We start from the raw sequence: 18,821 nt of genomic DNA, 5'->3' as shown, positions 1-18,821 counted from the left end.
GCCCTTGAAAGTAAAGTAAATCACTATATATTGACTAGTATATCATTTATGTTTTTTAAATATAAATTCAATAAATTTATAGTTAATGTACGTATGAATTAGTAAGGATTTACTGTCACCTTTGTGCTCCTTCTCTTCTGGTGGGTCCTTTGTTCTGTTTTTCTTCTCTTACTGCCCTCCTTTGTAACTTGATTTTTTAAAAATACTGTTTTGCTTTGATTACTTTACCTTTCTCTTTGGTGTGACTACTACAGCTTTTTATTTGTGAGTATGATGAGTCTTACATAAAATATTTTAGAGATATAATAGTCTATTTTAAGCTGATAACAACCTCACTTTGACTTATACAAATATTCTACACTTTAATTTCTCCTTACCCCACATTTCCTATAGTTGATGTCACAATTTCCATCATTTTATATGGTGTATTAATTAACACATTTTTGTATCTAGTTAACTTTAAAACTTTTGTCTGTTAACTTTTATTTTTTACTTTTAAAAAATGCTCATTTATTTGTTTTTGAAAGAGAGAGATAGAGAGAGAGCATGAGAGAGAGCACAAGTGGGTGTTGGGGCAGAAAAAGAGAGAGACAGAATTTAAAGCAGGCTCCACACTCCAAGCTGTCAGTGCCTAGCCTGACATGGGTTTCATGACCAGAGCAGAAGTCAGACACTTAACTGACTGAGCCACCCAGGCTCCCCTGTCTTTTAACTTTTATATCAGAGTTTAAAGTGATTTACATGCTAACATCATAATATTAGAGTATTCTGAAATTGAATATATTTTAATTTTTACAGTGACTTTTATACTTTTACATGTTTTCATGTTGTTAGTATCCTTTTTGTCAACTTGAGGAATTCCTTTTGCATTTCAGAAGAAGAGAGAATATATGCAGAAATAACTACTGAAAACTTTCCAAATTCAATGAAAAACGTGAATATAAATATTCAGAAGCTCACAAACTTCAAATGAAATGAACTCAGAGACTCACAGGGGTACATACCATAATCAAACTATGAAAGCCAAAGGCAAAGAAAGAGTTTTGAAACAAGCAAGGGAAATAACCTGTCACATACAAGGGATCCTAAATAAAACCATCAGCAGATTTCTTATGAGAAATTTTGAAGCCAGCAGGCAGATGGCTGATATATTCAAAATGCTAATTGAAAAAAGAAACAAAAACAAACAACAACAATAACAACAACAAAACCCCATCAACTAAGAATCCTATATTTAGCAAAACTGTTTTCAAAAGTAAGGGATGGGCCCCTGGGTGGTTCAATCCATTGAGTATCAGACTTCTGCTCAGGTCATGGGCTCAGGTCATGACCTCATGGTTCCTGGGTTCCAGCCCCCCTGTCTGGCTCTGTGCTGAACACTTGCTTAGAGCCTGGAGCCTGCTTCAGATTCTGTGTCTCTTTCTCTCTCTGCCCCTGCCCCACTCACGCTCTGTCTCACTCTGTACCTCAAAAATAAATAAATGCAAAAAGATTTTTAAAAACCCCACAAAAGTTAGGGAGCAATTGAATAATTCCCAAATAAACAAAATCTAAGGAATTCATTATTACTAGAGCTCCCTGAAAGAAACGGTCAAAGGAATCTGGCAGGGTAGTTTAAAAGGACAGTATATTATAATTTAAAGCTATGTGAAGAAATAAAGATCTCATAAAAGGTAAATACATGTGCACTTTTAAAAGCTAAAATTATTGCAACAATTGTAACTCTACTTTTTTCTACATGATAAGAAAATAATAGATCAGAAAATAATTATTCGTCTAGAAGCTAGTATTATTGTAATCTTGAATTATAGCTCTACATTTTGTTTCTACATAATTTAAAAGACTAATGAGATTAAAAGAATTATTATTTTAGGTTTTGGAGTCCAGAGTAAAAATATCTAATTTGTGACATCAACAAATAAAATGGATGACAACAGTACAGTAAAGGAGCAAAGTATTTTTATGTTCTTAAAGTTTTGGTATAAATTCAAATAAGAGTGTTATAACTTTAGAACATTAAATGTATTGCTTTTGTTCCTTATCAGGCCCAGAACATCTCCAATCAAATTATACTGTGACATAATTCTAGTTAGTGGCATAGTGGCATAAACAAAAGTGGGAGAAAATTTTAGGGGGCATATGTTAACTTCCAAGAGGCAGGCCTTTGTATAACCTCCTAGGAAGCAGGGAATTCCATCCTTTAACAGAAATAAATGGACCATTTCTGTAGGTTCAGATGGAGATTTGAGACTTTTTAGGTATATCAATTCAGACAGCCACCTCCCACATGTCAAAGTGTCATTATTTTCCAAGATTTTCCCATATATTGTCATAGAAGCACTTCTTTGTTGGAAGTTTAACTTTCTGTGAATCTTGGCTATTTTTACATGTCAATTCAGGGATTGGTTTTTAGTGTTTTATATTCTACTATGTGAAATGAGAAAACTATATTTTACTACTACGGAGGCACACTGTTATTCTCACGTAGCATACTGTTATTGTCACTGTTTTTCTCTTTCAGTTTTTTAATAGTGTTTTTCAAATCTTAATTAAATTTGACAAGAGCTTATTTACCATAGTTCTTTTTAATCAGTGCATCATGTCTGATCTTCAACAATAAATTGCAAGCCATGCTAAATGACAAAAATCACATTTTGAAGAGACAGAGAAAGGTGTAGACCAGACAGATACAGCAGAGATGTTGGAAGTAACAGACCAGGGATCTGGAACAGCCATGATTAATGTGCTCAGAGAAAGGAGACAGCATAAAAGAACAGATTGGTAATATAAGCAGTGAGATAGAAACTCTAGAAAAATATTTAAAATTATAGAAGTCTAAAGCACTGTATAGAAGACATGATTTCCTTTGATGGGCTCATCTGTATACAACCAAAGAAATAATCAGTGAGCTTGAGGAAATGCCAATAGGAAAATTCCAAAACAAGTGTAAAGAGAAAAAATAATAAAAAGATATAATAATAAAAAAATAATAAAAAAGATCCAAGAATTGTGAGACACTTAAAAAAGATATAACATACGTGTCATGGGAATACGAGAAGGAGAAAAAAGAAAGGGACAGAGTAATATTTGAAAGAATATTGACAGAATTTCCCCAAATTAATGATAAACTAAAAAATGTCATATACATAAACTTCAGAGAATATCAGGGAAGGCAAATATTTTAAAAATGCATGTAGAAATAACATTCAAACTACAGAAAATATTTTAAAAATAAAGAGAACATCTTGAAATAATCTAGAAAATTAAAAAAAATTACGGAAGAGCAAGGTTGATAATTATGTTGTACTTCTCTTCAGACATCATGAAAGCAAGAAGAGAATGGAATGAAATATTTAAAATGTTGACAAAAATCAAACCCAATTTGAATGTGTATCCATTAAAATTAGTCTTCAAAAGAAAAGGAAAAATAAAGACTTTTTCAAACAAACAAAATTTCAGAGAATTAGTCACAAGCATACCTGCTTTGCAAGAAATGCTTCAGAAAGGACTGATGTAGATTAGAAACTCAGACACACATAAGGAAAAAGGAGTAAAAGAAAAGGAGTAAAGGAAGGTAAAATAAAATATTTCATTTTTCTTATTCTTTTTAAAATAAAGTTTATTTATTTACTTCTTTTGAGATAGAGAGCATGAGCAGGGAGGGGCAGAGAGAAAGGGAGAGAGAGAGAGAATCCCAAGTGGGGCTGGAACAAATGAACCGTGAGATCATGACCTGAACCAAAGCTGAGAGTTCGACACTTAACCAATTGGGTGACCCAGGCGCCCTTTCTCTCATGAATCTGACCAAACATTTAAGAACAAAATTATATAAATTCTTTACAACCTCTTCCACAAAATTGAGGTAGAAGGAACACTTGTGAACTCATTCTGAGGTCAGCATTACCCCAACACCAAAACCAAAGACATTATAAGAAAGAAGAACTACAGACCAGTATCACTCATTAGCATAAATGCAAAAGTCCTCAAAAATATTATCAAATCAAATTATAAAAGAATACTATATCATAATGAAATGGATTTTATTCCTGGTATACAAGTGAAGTTATCATTCGGAAGATCAATTACTGTAACCCATCAATCACACAGTAGTCTAAAAAGAAAAGTCATATGATTGTATATCAATAGACTCAGAAAAAAGGACTTGACTAAGCATACATCATTTATGATTGAAAATCACCAATCCAGTAATAGAGGGGGAAATTGCTCAATATGAGAAGGAAATCTACAAAATACACAGCTAACATATTTAATAATGAGAAACAAAAGACCTCCATATAACCACTATTTACCCGAAAAGATGCTCAATATTACTGATCATAAGAGAAAAGCAAATCAAAACCACAATGATATCTTACCCACACATGCTAGAATGGTTATTATCAAAAAGATATGAAATGACAAGTGTTGGTGAGGAAGAGGTGAATAGGAAACCCTCATGTTGGTAGGAATGCAAATTGGTGTAACCACTGTAGAAAACAGTGTGGGTGTTCTTCAAAACATTAAAACTAAGAATATCACATGATCCAGTACTTCCACTTCTTCATATTCATCCAAAGAAACCAAGTCACTAACTTGAAAAGATGTTTATTGTAGCAATAATAGTCAAGATATGGAAACAACCTAAGTGCCCATCTATGAATGAATGAAAAGATGTAATACATATGAATACTATTCAGCCATAAAAACAATGAAATCTTGCCATTTGTGGTAACATGGATGGACCTTGAGGTATTATGCCAAGTAAAATAAGTTAGAAAGCATAAGACAAATACTAAATGATATCACTTATAGGTAGAATTTTTAAAAATAAGCATATAAATCACTATATTGTACACCGGAATTATACCTCAATAAAAAGAAAAGGCAAAGAACAATTGAAACTAAGAATGCATAAGAGACTAGGGGAAAACCTAAGAAAAAATAAATTGAAATACAAGACTAAAATAAGAGGAAAAAGTCCAGGGAAAAAGGAAAAAAGAACAAGTGGAAAGAAGAGAGTAAGCTATGGGGTTCAGAGAAAAAGAGAACTTATTTTGTCAGATTTCACTTGTGTGTTGGGGGTGGGGTGGAAGGCCACAGATGAGAGGCTCCAATGAAAGATAATATGAAAGAAAATTATGAATAAGAGGAAAGGTTAAGTGTTACCTGGGTTTATGAATTGCATCCCCTTTATTGTTTTCTAGGAAGTAAATGGTTTTTATTACTTTTTAATTCAGATTTGCTTATTTGAATGTGACTCTTTCTAAGTTTTGAATTTATTTTTAAATATACAGATAAGAAATTCCTCTACCTTATTTAGAAGTTCACAAATTAATATGGCTTACTACATTGAAGAAATATAAGAAAAAAATAGTGAGAATATAGCTAGAAGCTTTCCTGCTAAGATCAGGAACAAGGCAAGGCTGTTTGGTCTCCCTACTTTTTCTCTTTTCAACATTATACTAAAAGTCCTAGCTAATACAATAAGAACAGTAAATAAAAGAAATAAAATTTGGGAAGAAAGAAATACAATTTTTTCTTCTCAGATGACATGATTGGGTAAATAATCCCACAGAATTGACAAAAGAGATAAGTACCAGTGATTATGTAAGGTAGCATAATGAAAGATTAATGTGTAAAAGTCAATTCCTTACTTACATACAACAGTAAACAACTGGAATTTGAAATAAAAAAAACAATGCTATTTATATTAGCACCAGAAGTAATTGGTTATAACTTTACAAACTTGCAAAAGGAAAACTGCAAGTTTAATGTAGCAAACTCAAAGATCTATATAAATGGAGCAATATTCCATGTATATGGGTATGAACACTCAATATTGTCAAGACGTTAGTTCTTCCACACTTGATCTATACATTAAATGCATTCCCAAGCAAAATTCCAGTTTGTTATTTTTTGGATATTGACAAACTGATTTGGTAAACTAATGTTTATATGGAGAACCAAAAGACCCAGAATAGCCAACATAATACTGAAGAACAAAGAAGGATCAGCTTAAGTACTTGAATGTATATATTTTTTAACACAATAAATCAAAGCAGTGTGGTATTGCCAAAGTGATAAATAAACAAATTAATGGAATTAAATAGAGAAGCCCAAATTAAACCCACATAAATATAGTCAACTGATCTTTGATAATGGAACAAAGGCTGGTAGTTCAATGGGGAAAGAATCATCTGTCAACAAATAGTGCCAGATATTCACATGCAAAAAGTTAGTACTTATTGCTACTACTTATTACTTAAGTCACTAAGTACGTAGTTAGCCTTTCATAAAAATTAGCTCAAATGGATCATAGATCTGTATGTAAAATACAAAACTATAAAACTTTTAAAAGATAACATTGGAGAAAATCTTGACGACTTTGAGTTTGGAGATAACTTTTCAGATACTTTAAAAGCATGTTGTAGAAAGAAAGACACGGAATTGATTACTGAAACCTTTTTCTTTAACAACAGAGACCAGATTCAGGAATGTCCACCACTTAAAATCAATCAGTCATTGATATTTTCAATATAATCTGCTGTTCTTTTCTTAACTTGTTGATATTCATACTTAGATTATTACTTTTCAGAGTAATAAAATTATAAATTGCTAGAGACACTAATTGAAACAGAAATATATACTCAAAAGAGTTGAAAACTTATCTTTACACAAAAATCTGTACATGGATATTTAAGTAGTTGTATTCATAATTGCAAAAATTTGGAAGCAACCAATATGACTTTTAGAGATGAATAAATAAACTGTGATAAATCCAGACATTAAGAATCCTTAAGTGTATGTTATTAAGTGAAAGAAGCCACTTTGAAAAGGCTATATACTGTGTAAATATATAACATTCTAAAAACGGCTATACACTATACATAACATTCTGGAGAAGGTGAATCTATGGAGATAGTAACAAGATCAGGGGTTGCCATAGGTTGGAGCTGGGGGAAGAGAAGAGAAGCACAGAGGAGTTTTAAGCCAGTGAAAATACCCTTATGGTATTATGATAATGGATACATGTCATTTTACATTTGTTCAAAACTATAAAATGTATAACACAAAGAATGGACCCTAATGTAAATTATCAATAGTTTGGGTACTTAAGATGTGCTAGAGTAAGTTCATCAGTTGTAACAAATGTACACTCTTGATGTAGGAGGCTATGCGTACATCAGGAAAAAGGGGAAAATTCTATATTTTTCATTCAAGTTTTCTGTGAACCTAAAACTGCTCTAAAAATAGTCTTATTAATTTATTTAAGATACTTATTAAAAAAGTATCTTATAAATGAAAAAAGAACAATAACTGGCATAATAACTGCCAATATTTCACAATAAGATTTCTAAACAACTACATGTTCATAAAATTGAACTGAAGTTGCATATTATAGAGTTGTAAATCAGCTCTGTCAACTATATATAGTAGAGTTGCCTATCTGTTAAGATGTCATTGGAAAGTAAAAAGAGCTTCTCCTAGATTTAGTTAGATCTTACTTGACATTTTAATTTTAATTATGAAATTAACAAACAGAAAAATCTCAAAATAAATACATAAGTGTAATCTACTTACCTAATTTAATATGTCATATTCCATAGTGAAAAATTTTATTAAAAATACAAAAGTCTAAATAAAATAAAAATGGCTGTAGATGAAGAAAACACTTTTGTATCCAATAAAACATCAATAATCTGTAATCTATAAGTTTGCTTTGAGATTTAATAAAAATCATTAAGGCTGAAGACTTAACAACAGTAAGTTAAACAAAGGAAAGCAAAGATCAGAACAATACCTATAACGATAGAGAGTAAAAAACAAAACATGAAAATGTAGTTATCCTCTTTGTTAACAGCCCATAGAAAATTAAAGATTAATGCAAGAGGCATTTTATATATTCTAAATCCAAACAATTTAAAAATTATAAAATTGAATCTGTAAGTTTACTAAATTTGAAATAATTTGTATAATATTGGCTTCATCTTACAGTGATTTCTTTTAGGAAAAATAATTTAAAAAGAACCAAAACACTAAATTAAAGCAGTAAAAATTAAATATAAAAGTAACAGCAAATTTGTATTAGCAGATTAAGATAGATAAGTAGTTGGGAAGAAATAAAAAGTTTTTGCATAAGGATACATTTCCTATTAGAAACTTTTTCACAGTAACAATCAGAAAATCCACTAACATATCAACATGTTTTTAAGTGTACTGTCTATAAAATATCATTTGCTATAAATTTTAATCATTATGAGTACATCATAGTTATAAGTAAATCATGAATTTATTGTCATTAGAAAAGAATAAATGTTTTTCATTTAAACATGTTAATTCATAAGTTGTGGGTGCTGACAATAAATTCAACACGTGTAGTAGAGTTTATTTAATAATCTTTGAATTAGCTACACTGATTTTCTTTATATTGATTAGCTATTTCTAGGTAAGGTCAGATTAAAAGTAACCTAGACTCTCAATTCTCCCAAATAAGATAATTATTACTACTTTTAATTACCCACAGAAGTAACATTTAATTTAGAACTACAAAAAAAGTTACTTACTCCGTTTCCTCTGCATTTTGTAGTAGCATTACAGTTATATTCCATCAAATGAACTTCTTTGCAGGTTTTATTTATACAATACTGAAGTAAAACACATAATATTTCATAATCATTCACACATTTGATATAATATGTGAAAAGAATTATATGTTATATACACATAGTAAATGCTCAACTTTTTATTCCACAGTACTCTGATTTGGGGACAAAGATTCTAGCATTCTAATACAAAATCTAAACAATGATCAGTTAAAGAAAAATAACTGAAGGTGTTTGCCTTGACATAGTTTTTGTAATAATGTAATATAACTTGGTTTTTGATACCTACAATTAAGAATTAAATTGAGAATCTCCATAAGGGAAATTTTCTATATTATATTAATATTCTGTTATAAATAATTGGTTAATGTTAATGATTTGTGCCCTCAAAACTTGGGAACATAATTCATTAATTTTGTTTGGGTTTCAAATGTAAGTTAAATATTTTGGATTATAAATTATCATGAATCTTTGTTATAATATTGATAAGAATAGTTTGTCAAGAGAAATATTTTAACTTCACTTGTAACCATTGTAAAACTCTTGTTCCATCAAAATGGGCAATCCAGTGGTAATTAGTCACCTGTATATGTAACTTTTGCTTCCTTTACCTTTTTATATTTTGTTAACTGGCTTTCTGGCTTATGTTCTTTTATTTTATTTTAAAAAGCAGCATACATTATAAGTAATACATTGAAAATATGAAGATATCAAATAAGAATAAAAATTGGTTTTGTAATTATTTCCTGAAAATTAACATATACCCAATATGTAAATAATGCATATGCAAGCCTACATTTGCCTCCTCTTTTCAATATATTTGAAATTCTCTCCAATGCAATTAGGTGATAAAAATAAATGAAAGGCATACAAATTGCTGAGAAGGAAGTAAAATAATCTCTGTTTACAGATGATGTAATCTTACGTATAGAAAACTCTAAAGACTCCACACCTAAAGAGCCTGTCAGAACTAATCAAAAAAAGTAAAGTTGCTGAATAAAATATTAACATACAAAAATCAAATGCATTTCTTTACACTACAATAAACGTTATGAAAAAAATAAGAAAACAATTCCAATTATAACAGTATCAACTATTATTAACCAACTAAACTTAAACAAGCTGGTGAATGATGTGTACACTGAAAACTACAACGAAATGCTGAAAAAATTAAAGAAGGCCTTATAGAAAGGGAAAGATACCCATTCATATCCCTTTATGGACTGAACAACATAATATTGTTAAGATAGTAATACTGCCCAAAAAATTTACAAATTCAATGCAATCCCTGTTAAAATTCTAATGACACTTTTTCAGAAATAAAAAATCCATCCCAAAACAGAATTTCAAGGGACTTCAGATACCCTAAACAGATTTTTAAAAGGACAAAGTGGAATAACTCACACTTCTTGATATCAAAACTTTCTATGAAGCTACAGCAACAAAAACAGAGTAGTTGTAGAATAAGTTCAGGCATTACTGACGAATGGAATATATATACAACCAAGAAATAAATCCTTGCCTATATGGTCAAAGGATTTTCAAGAAGGCTGCCAAGGCCATTCAATGGCAAAAGACAATCTTCAACAAATGAAGCTGAGAAATTGGATATCCATATGCAAAAGAATGAAATTAGACCCTTATCTTATACCATATGCGATAATTAACTCAAACTGGATTGAAGACCTAAAGAACTAAATGATAATACTCTTAGAAGACATAGAGAAAAACTTTGTAACATTAATTTGGAAATAAGTTTTTGGATGTGATAAAATGACAGGGAACAAACAAGAAAATAGATCTGCTGGACTTAATCAAAATTAAAAGGACTTTTGTCTGCAAAGCACATTATGAAGATACTGAAAAGGCAGCCACAGAATGGAAGAAAATATTAAAAAATCATTATCTGGTTAGGGATTAATATCCAGAGCTTATATTAAGGATTGGTATATAAGTATATATTAAGGATTCCTTAAACTAAAGAACATTGAAAAACAACACCAAATTAAAAATGGGCAAAAGACACAAATAGACATTTCTCTAAAGACGATATAGGGATAGCCAACAACCTTGTGAAAAAATGTTCTACATCACTAATTATTCAGAAAATGAAAATTAAAAACAAGTGATATCTTAAGTAAGATATCACTTACAGTTGTTAAGATGGCTACTATCAAAATAGAAACAAAACAAAACAAAGTAAGTGTTAATGAAAAAGTGGACAAATTGAAACCCTTGTGAATTACTAATGGGAAAGTAAAGTGGTACAACCACTGTGAAAAACAGAGTAGCCACTCCTCAAAAAGATAAACATAGACTTAGAATATGATCCAGCAAATCTATGTTTAGATATATATCCAAGGAATTAAAAGGCAGGGATTTGAAATGATATTTGTACATCACATGCTGTTCATGACACCATTATTAATAAGAGCTAAAAGGTAGAAACAACCTAAATGCCCTTTAACAAATAAATCAATAAACAAATTGTGATATATACTAACTATAGAATATTATTCAACCTGGTCCCATAGTTTCAACTAGATATCATCCATATCCAGGTTAACAAACTGGAGAGTGACGGGAGGACTGGAAGAATAAACTCCACAATTAAATATAGAGAAGAAGCCACATCTGAAAGGTCAGGAAGGTCAGAAAGGCGTGGGGAGGCTGCCTGTAGGAGGGAGGGAGCTGAACTTGTGGAGAAGGCAGAGAAACAGTTCTTCACACCAGGGACCTCACATGGGGATGACTAATCGCCATAATGTTTGGCTTTAAAAACCAGAGGGGCTGGTCGGCCACTTGGCTGGCAGAGTCAGTAGAGCACTTGACTCTTCATCTCAGGGTTGTAAATTTGAGCCCCACATTGGGTGTAGAGATTACTTAAAAAATAAAATCTTAAGAAAATCCAGAGTTGCTGAATTCTGTGTTTATAAAATCAGTGGTACTTAGAGCCTTAAAAGTCTCTGCCTCAGCACAGGCTAAGCAGGGAAGGCAAGTGCCCACAGAGAGTAATATAAAAATGACAGTTCAAGGGGACATAGATGGTGGTTGAGTCTTGGTGTGGGCTTGGGTCATGATGCCAGAGTCATGGGATCGAACCCTGGATTGGGCTCCGTGCTGAGCATGGAGCCTGCTTGGGATTCTTTCTCTCTCCCTCGCCCTCTCTCCTGTTCGCATGCATGCTCTCTCTAAAGAAGAAAAACAAAAGACAAGCAAAAAAAAGTTTACACAATCTGGGGGAAAATGGAAGACCGATCTATTCATACTGATTTCAGAGTGTGTTGGGGGACTTCTCTGAAAATGAGGGAGTTGGAAGACCCCAGCCACACAGTATAAACACAGAACCACCTGCAGGAAGCAGGACTGCAGAACACTTGCTACCCAACCCTCTGCCAGTGCACTATGCCCAAGAGTGCTTCTAAGGATTAGCCTACTCCAAGCCTGCTAGGTATGGCCCTGCGCTCAAGGAAATTTTTGTCAAAGCCACAAATATGCCACAACTAGCGGTCAGGTGCACAGCTACCACAGGACCACATACACATCCACAGTACCACACATTTGCGTACAGCTGCCATTGTGCGCCTTCCCCAACCAAGTGTCCCTAGCCTTCCTGTGCACTGTGCCCTATTACATGCCCTCAGCTACTGTTCGACTCCATGCTCAGCCACCAGGTGCACAACAGCCACCTCACCAGGCCCAGGCACCACACTGTGCCCAGCTGCAGACCCTAGCCAATCTGGCACGCTGGACTCAGGCACACCCAGCCTTCCTTGGGCACAGTGCCTATCCTTGTTCATCTAGCTGCCTTGGCACACAAATCCCATCCCCTGCAGTGCTTTGGGGATCTGACATAGGACGAGTGGTCCAGTGAAAAGTTTGCTAACCCCGATATCACAGTCCCAAGTTCCCTGGCAGCCATGCCCCCTCAGAGCTGGTCTGTCTGGGTCCTGCTAACATCACAGAGAGCAAGCACAGCCCCAAATAATCATAGAGTCAGTGTAGATTACTAGACTAAAAAGAAAAGTGAGTCAGACACAACAGCAAGGCATAAACAACACATTTATTTAGGGTAATCTCCTGAATTGCCATGTTCTTGTGAACAAGGGACACTGCACTGTAGAGCACTCCAGGACCACTTCTTCATAGTGTCGCTACTTTCAAGGGCAGAAGACATAGTTGATTTTCTTAATATGCACAGAAAGATACATAGACAGACAAAATAGACAGAGAAATTTATCCCAAAACAAAAACAGGACAAGGCCACAGCCAGAGATCTAATTGAAACAGATATAAGTAACAATTCTGATAGAGAATTTAAAACAATGACTGTAAGAATACTCACTAGAGTTGAGAAAAGAGTGGAAAACATGAGTGAGACACTGAACACAGAAATAAAGAATAATACAGGAGAGATAGGGGCACAATAAACAAGAGGAGAAACAAGCCTGATTGAATGAACAACAGGATGGAAGGAATAGAGGAAAGAACTAAAGACCTAGAAGAAAGAGTAATGGAAAGTAACCAAGCTGATCAAAAGACAGAAAAAAGAATTATATAAAACAAGAATAGACTAAAAGAACTGACTTCATCAAATTTAATGACATTCCTATTATAGGAGTGCCAGAAGAATAAGAGAGAAAGAAAGAAGGCAGAAAATTTGGAGAAATAATAGCTGAAAACTTCCCCTAATGTGGGTAAGAAACAGATACCCAGATCCAGGAGGCACAGAGAACACCCATCAGAATCAACAAAAGCAGGCCCACACTAAGACATATTGTAACTAAATTTGCAAAATATAATGATAAAGACAAAAAAGTTAAAAGCAGCAAGACAAAAAAAGTTAGTAACTTATAAGGGAAAACCCATAACGCTAGCAGATTTTTCAACAGAAGTTTTGCAAGTCAAAAGGTGCTGGCATGTTATATTCAAAGTGCTGAATGGGAAATATCTGCAGCCAAGAATACTTTATTAAAAAATTTTTTAAAATGTTTTATTTATTTTTGAGAGAGAGAGAGCATGAGCAGGAGAGGGTCAGAGAGAGAGGGAGACACAGAATCTGAAGCAGGCTCCAGGCTCTGAGGTAGCTGTCAGCACAGAGCCTGATGCGGGGCTCAGACCTACAAACCATGAGATCATGACCTGAGCCGAAGTTGGATGCTTAACCGACTGAGCCACCCAGGTGTCCCTGTAGCCAAGAATACTTTATCCAGCAAGGCTGTCATTCAGAATAGAAGGAGAGAGAGAGTTTCCCAGACAAATAGAAACTAAAATAGTTCATGACCACTAAACCAGCTCTGCAAGAAAAGGGGATTCTTTGAATGGAAAGGAGAAACCAAAAGTGTCAGTATACAGGTAGGAAACACAAAAGCAGTAAAAATGAAAATTTTTGTAAAAACTCAGTGAAGGAATCATGCACAAAAAATAATATAAAGTGTAATAACATATACTTAAAACAAAAAGGGGTCAGGAGAAAAGAATAGGTTCAAAACTTAAATGATATCACTAAAGAAAGACAGCAACATATGAAAGAAAAAAATGTCAGAGAAAATCTTCAGAAACAACTATAAAACAAGTAATAAAATAGCAATAAACATATTTACCAATAATTAATTTGAGTGTTAGTGTACTAAACCCTCCATTAAATGACATAGGGTGACAGAATGGATTAAAAAAAAGAACACACATCTATATGCTTTTTACAAACATACATTTTATTTTTAAAATGTTTTTATTTTTGAGAGAGAAAAAGAGAGAGAAAGAGAGAAAGAATGAGCAGAGAAGGGACAGAAAGAGAGGGAGACACAGAACCTGAAGTAGCCTCGCAGACTTGGAGCTGTCAGCACAGAGCCCAATGCAGGGCTCAAACTCGCGAACCACAAGATCATGACCTGAGCTGAAGCCAGACACTTAACTGACTGAGCCACTCAGGGACCCCCAAGAGATATATTTTAGATCTAAAGACACCTACAGATTGAAAGTGAAAAGATGAAGAAGCATCTATCATGCAGATGAATGTCAGAAAACAAAAGCTGAAGTAGCAATATTTATATTGGAAAAAAATAGACATTAAATCAAAGACATCCACTTATCAAGGAAGAAGTAAAAATTTCAGTACTCATAGATGACACGACCCCCTATGTAGAAAAAAAAAGCCACCAAAAAGTTGCTGAAACTAATAATGAGTAGCAGGATATAAAACCAATGTACAGAATTTGATTGCATTTCTATACACCAGTAATGAAGCAGCAGAAAAAGAAATCAAGGAATTTATCCCATTTACTATTACATCAAAACAGATTCCTAGAAAAAACCTAACCAAAGAGGTAAAAGATTTGTACTCTAAAGACTATAGAACACTTATAAAATAAATTGAAGAGAATACAAAGAAATGGAAAAGCATCCCATGCTCATGGATTGGAAAACATTGTTAAAATGTTTTTACTACTCAAAGCAATCTACACATTTAATGCAATCCCTATCAAAATATCACTAGAACTTTTTGTAGAGCTAGAAGAAACAATTCTAAAGTTTGTATGGAACCGAAAAAGACCCTTAATAGCCAAAGAAGTCCTGAAAAATAAAAATAAAACTGGAGGCATCACAATTCCGGATTTCAATTTATATTACAAAGGTGTAGTCATCAAGACAATATTGTAGTGGCACAAAAACAGACACATAGATCAATGGATTGGAATAGAAAACCCATAAATGGACCCATAGCTGTACAGTAAACTGATCTTTGACAAAGCAGGAAATAATATCCAATGGAAAAAAGACAGTATCTTCAACAAATGGTATTGGGAAAACTGGATGGTAACATGCAGAAGATGAAACTGGACCGTTTTCTTACACCATACACAAAAATAAATTCAAAGTGAATAAAAGACCTAAATGTGAGACAAAAAACCATTGAAATCCTGGAATACCACAGGCAGCAACTTCTTTGACTTCAGCCAGAGTGATTTCTTACTAGACACATCATCGGATGCAAGGAAAGTGGCAGCTTATAGATGGGAGAAGATATTTCCAAAGGGCATGTCTGATAAAAAGTATCCAAAATCTATAAAGAACTTACCAAACTCAACACCCAAAAAACAAATACCCTAGTTAAGAAATGAGCAAGAAGATATGAATAGACACTTTTCCAAAGAAGACATCCAAATGGCTAAAAGACACAAGAAAAGATGCTCAACATCAAAAATCATCAGGGAAATATTAATCAAAACCACAATGAGATACTACTTCACACCTGTCAGAATGGCTAAAATTAACAACACAACAAACCACAGGTGTTGGTGAGGATGCAGAGAAAGGGGAACCCTCTTCCACTTTTGGGATTGCAAATTGGTGTAGTCGCTCTGAAGAACAGTATGGAGATTCCTCAAAAAGTTAAAAATAAAACTATCCTACCATCCAGCAACTGCACTCTAGGTATTTACCTAAAGAGTAAAAATTACAGATTTGATGGAGTACACGCACCTCAATCTATATAGCAGCATTATCAGAAATGGCCCAGCTATGGAGAGAGCCCAAACGTCCATCAACTGATGAATGGATAAAGATGTGGTTATATATATATATATATAAACTATATACATATACTTATATACATGTATATAATTCCATTATATACTTGTTTGATAAACACTGGGTGTTGTGTGTAATTGATAAATCACTGAATTCTATTCCTGAGATCATTATTGCACTCACTGCATGTTAACTGACTAGAATTTAACTAAAAAATTGAAAGAAAAAAACCCATAAAATATGAGGAGCAAAATTTAAAATTTTGGAATGTATTCAGATTTAAGCTGCTATACATAGGAGGATAGATGTAAAACTCATGGTAACCACAAAACAAAAATTTATAGTAAATACACAAAAGAAAATGAGAAAGAAATGTAAATGTAACACTTAAGAAATTCATCAAAATACGAAGGGAGAAAAAAAAGGAAGAAGAGACAAGTTACATGAACAGCCAGAAAACAATGAACAAAATGGAAATAATTACATATGCATCAATAGTTACTTTATATGTAAATGGACTAAATATTTAATCAAACACAGAGAGTGGCTGAATGGATAAAATAACAAAACACATCTATATATTGCCTACATGGGACTTACTTCAGAAGTATGGACACATGCATACAGAAAATGAAGACATGGAAAAAGATAGCTTATGCAAATGGAAACTAAAAAAGAATTGGTGTAGCCGTATTCATATCAGACAAATAGACTTTTGTTATTTTATAATTTTATTTCCAGTGTCTTTAACATACAATGCTATATTAGTTTCATCTGTACAACAGTGATTCAACAGTACCATATATTACTCAGTGCTCATTAAGCATAGTCTTAACAGACAAATAGATTTTTAAACAAAGACTAGTAATAGAAGACAAAGACACTATATAATGATAAAAGGGTCAATCAAACAAGAAGACATATATATGTACCCAGTGTATACCAAAGATACATAAGGAAAATGTTAATAGAACTAAAAGAAGAAATTGACAGAAATACAGTAAGTATGACACTTTAAAACCTCACTAAAATCAATAAATAGACCATCCAGACAAAGAATAAAAAAGGAAACTTTAGCATTAAACATTACGTAGACCAGATGCACTTAATAGATATATAGAAAATATTCCATCAAAAAGAAGCAGAATAAACATTTTTTTCAAGTGCTTATGGAAGATTCTTCAGGATAGATCACATGTTATGCCATGAAATAAGACTCAATAAATTCAAGAAGACTGAAATCCTATTAAGCATCTGTTCTGATCGCAATGGTATGAAACCAGAAATCAATCACAAGAAGAAAACTGGAAAAAACCACAAATACACGGAGATTAAACAACATGTTATTAATTAGAAGAAATTAGAGGAGAAATTTTAAAAGTCCCAAGAAACAAATAACAACTGAAATACAGCTTACCAAAATGTATGAGATGGTGCAAAAACAGTTATAAGAGAGAAGTTTATAGCAATACAGGCTACTACAAGAGACAATGAAAATCTCAAACAACTTAGTTTTACACATAAAGGAACTAGAAAAAGAAGAACAAATGAAGGCCTAAGTTAGTAGAAGGAAGAAAATAATAGAGACAGAGCTGAAATACATGAACTAAAGACTAAAATGATAATAGAAAATATTAATCCAACTAAGACCTGGTTCTTTGAAAAGATAAACAAAATTGGCTAATGTTCAGTTAGACCTCCCAAGAAAAAAAGGTGAAAAAAAGTTCTCATGTAAACAAAATCAGATATGAAAGAGAAGTTACAACTCCTATCACAGAAATACAAAGGATCATAAGAGACTAGTAGGACAAATTTTACACCAATATATTGGAAAACCTAGAAGAAATGTATAAATTGTTAGATACTTATAATCTTTCAACAGTGAACCATAAAGAAATAAAAAAAAACCTGAGAATCAATTACAGGTAAGAAATTTGTTCAGTAATTTGAAAAAAAGCCCTCAACAAACAGAAGTTCAGGACTGGAAGTCTTCACTGCTAAATTCTGTCAAACATTCAAAGAAGATTCAATACCTATCCTTTTCAAACTCTTTCAGAATTGTAGAGGAAACACTTTGAAACTCAGTTTATAAGGCCAAAATTATCCTGATACTAAAACCTGACAAAAGCACAAGAAAAGAAATTTGTGGGTCAATAAGCCCTGATGAACATAGATGCAAAAATCCTCAATAAAATACTGGCAAACTGAATTCAACAATATATTAAAAGGATTATATACTATGATCAAAGTGGAATTTATTCCAGTGATGCAAGGATGGTTCGCCATTAGCAAATTAATTAGCATGATATACCAAATTAACAAAAGAAAAATAATATAATCTTAATAGATGCAGAAAAAGAATTTGATAAAATTCATCATTCATGATAAAAACTCCCAACAAAGTGTCTATAGATAGTACATACCTCAACTTAATAAATTCCATATATTACAAACCTATAGCTAATATACTCAATGATGAAAAGCTGAAAAATTTACCTCTAAGACCAAGAAAAAGACAAGGATGCCCCCCTCCCCACTTTTAGCCAACATAGTATTGGAAGTCCTAGCCATAGCAATTAGATAACAAAAATGAGGGGAACCTGGGTGGCTCAGTCGGTTGAGCATCTGACTTTGGCTCAGGTCATGATCTCACGATTCTGGGTTTGAGCCCCACGTCGGGCTCTGTGC

The 18,821-nt window shown here is 32.9% G+C and overlaps 1 protein-coding gene across 1 annotated transcript in view; it reads right to left on the bottom strand.

Moving 5' to 3' along the window:
- ADAM18 (ADAM metallopeptidase domain 18) overlaps window positions 1-18,821 on the bottom strand; it is a 109,238-nt gene that overhangs the window by 6,858 nt on the left and 83,559 nt on the right. The window contains 1 exon segment of the mRNA XM_077773126.1: window positions 8,565-8,645. Coding sequence (XP_077629252.1) covers window positions 8,565-8,645 — 81 coding nt within the window.

This window comes from Crocuta crocuta, unplaced genomic scaffold (genome assembly GCF_008692635.1).
Source record: "Crocuta crocuta isolate KB4526 unplaced genomic scaffold, BGI_CrCroc_1.0 scaffold177, whole genome shotgun sequence".
Taxonomy (NCBI): Eukaryota; Metazoa; Chordata; class Mammalia; order Carnivora; family Hyaenidae; genus Crocuta; species Crocuta crocuta.
The sequence above is the reverse complement of the archived record's forward strand: the minus strand, read 5'-3'. Positions and strand labels throughout refer to the sequence as shown.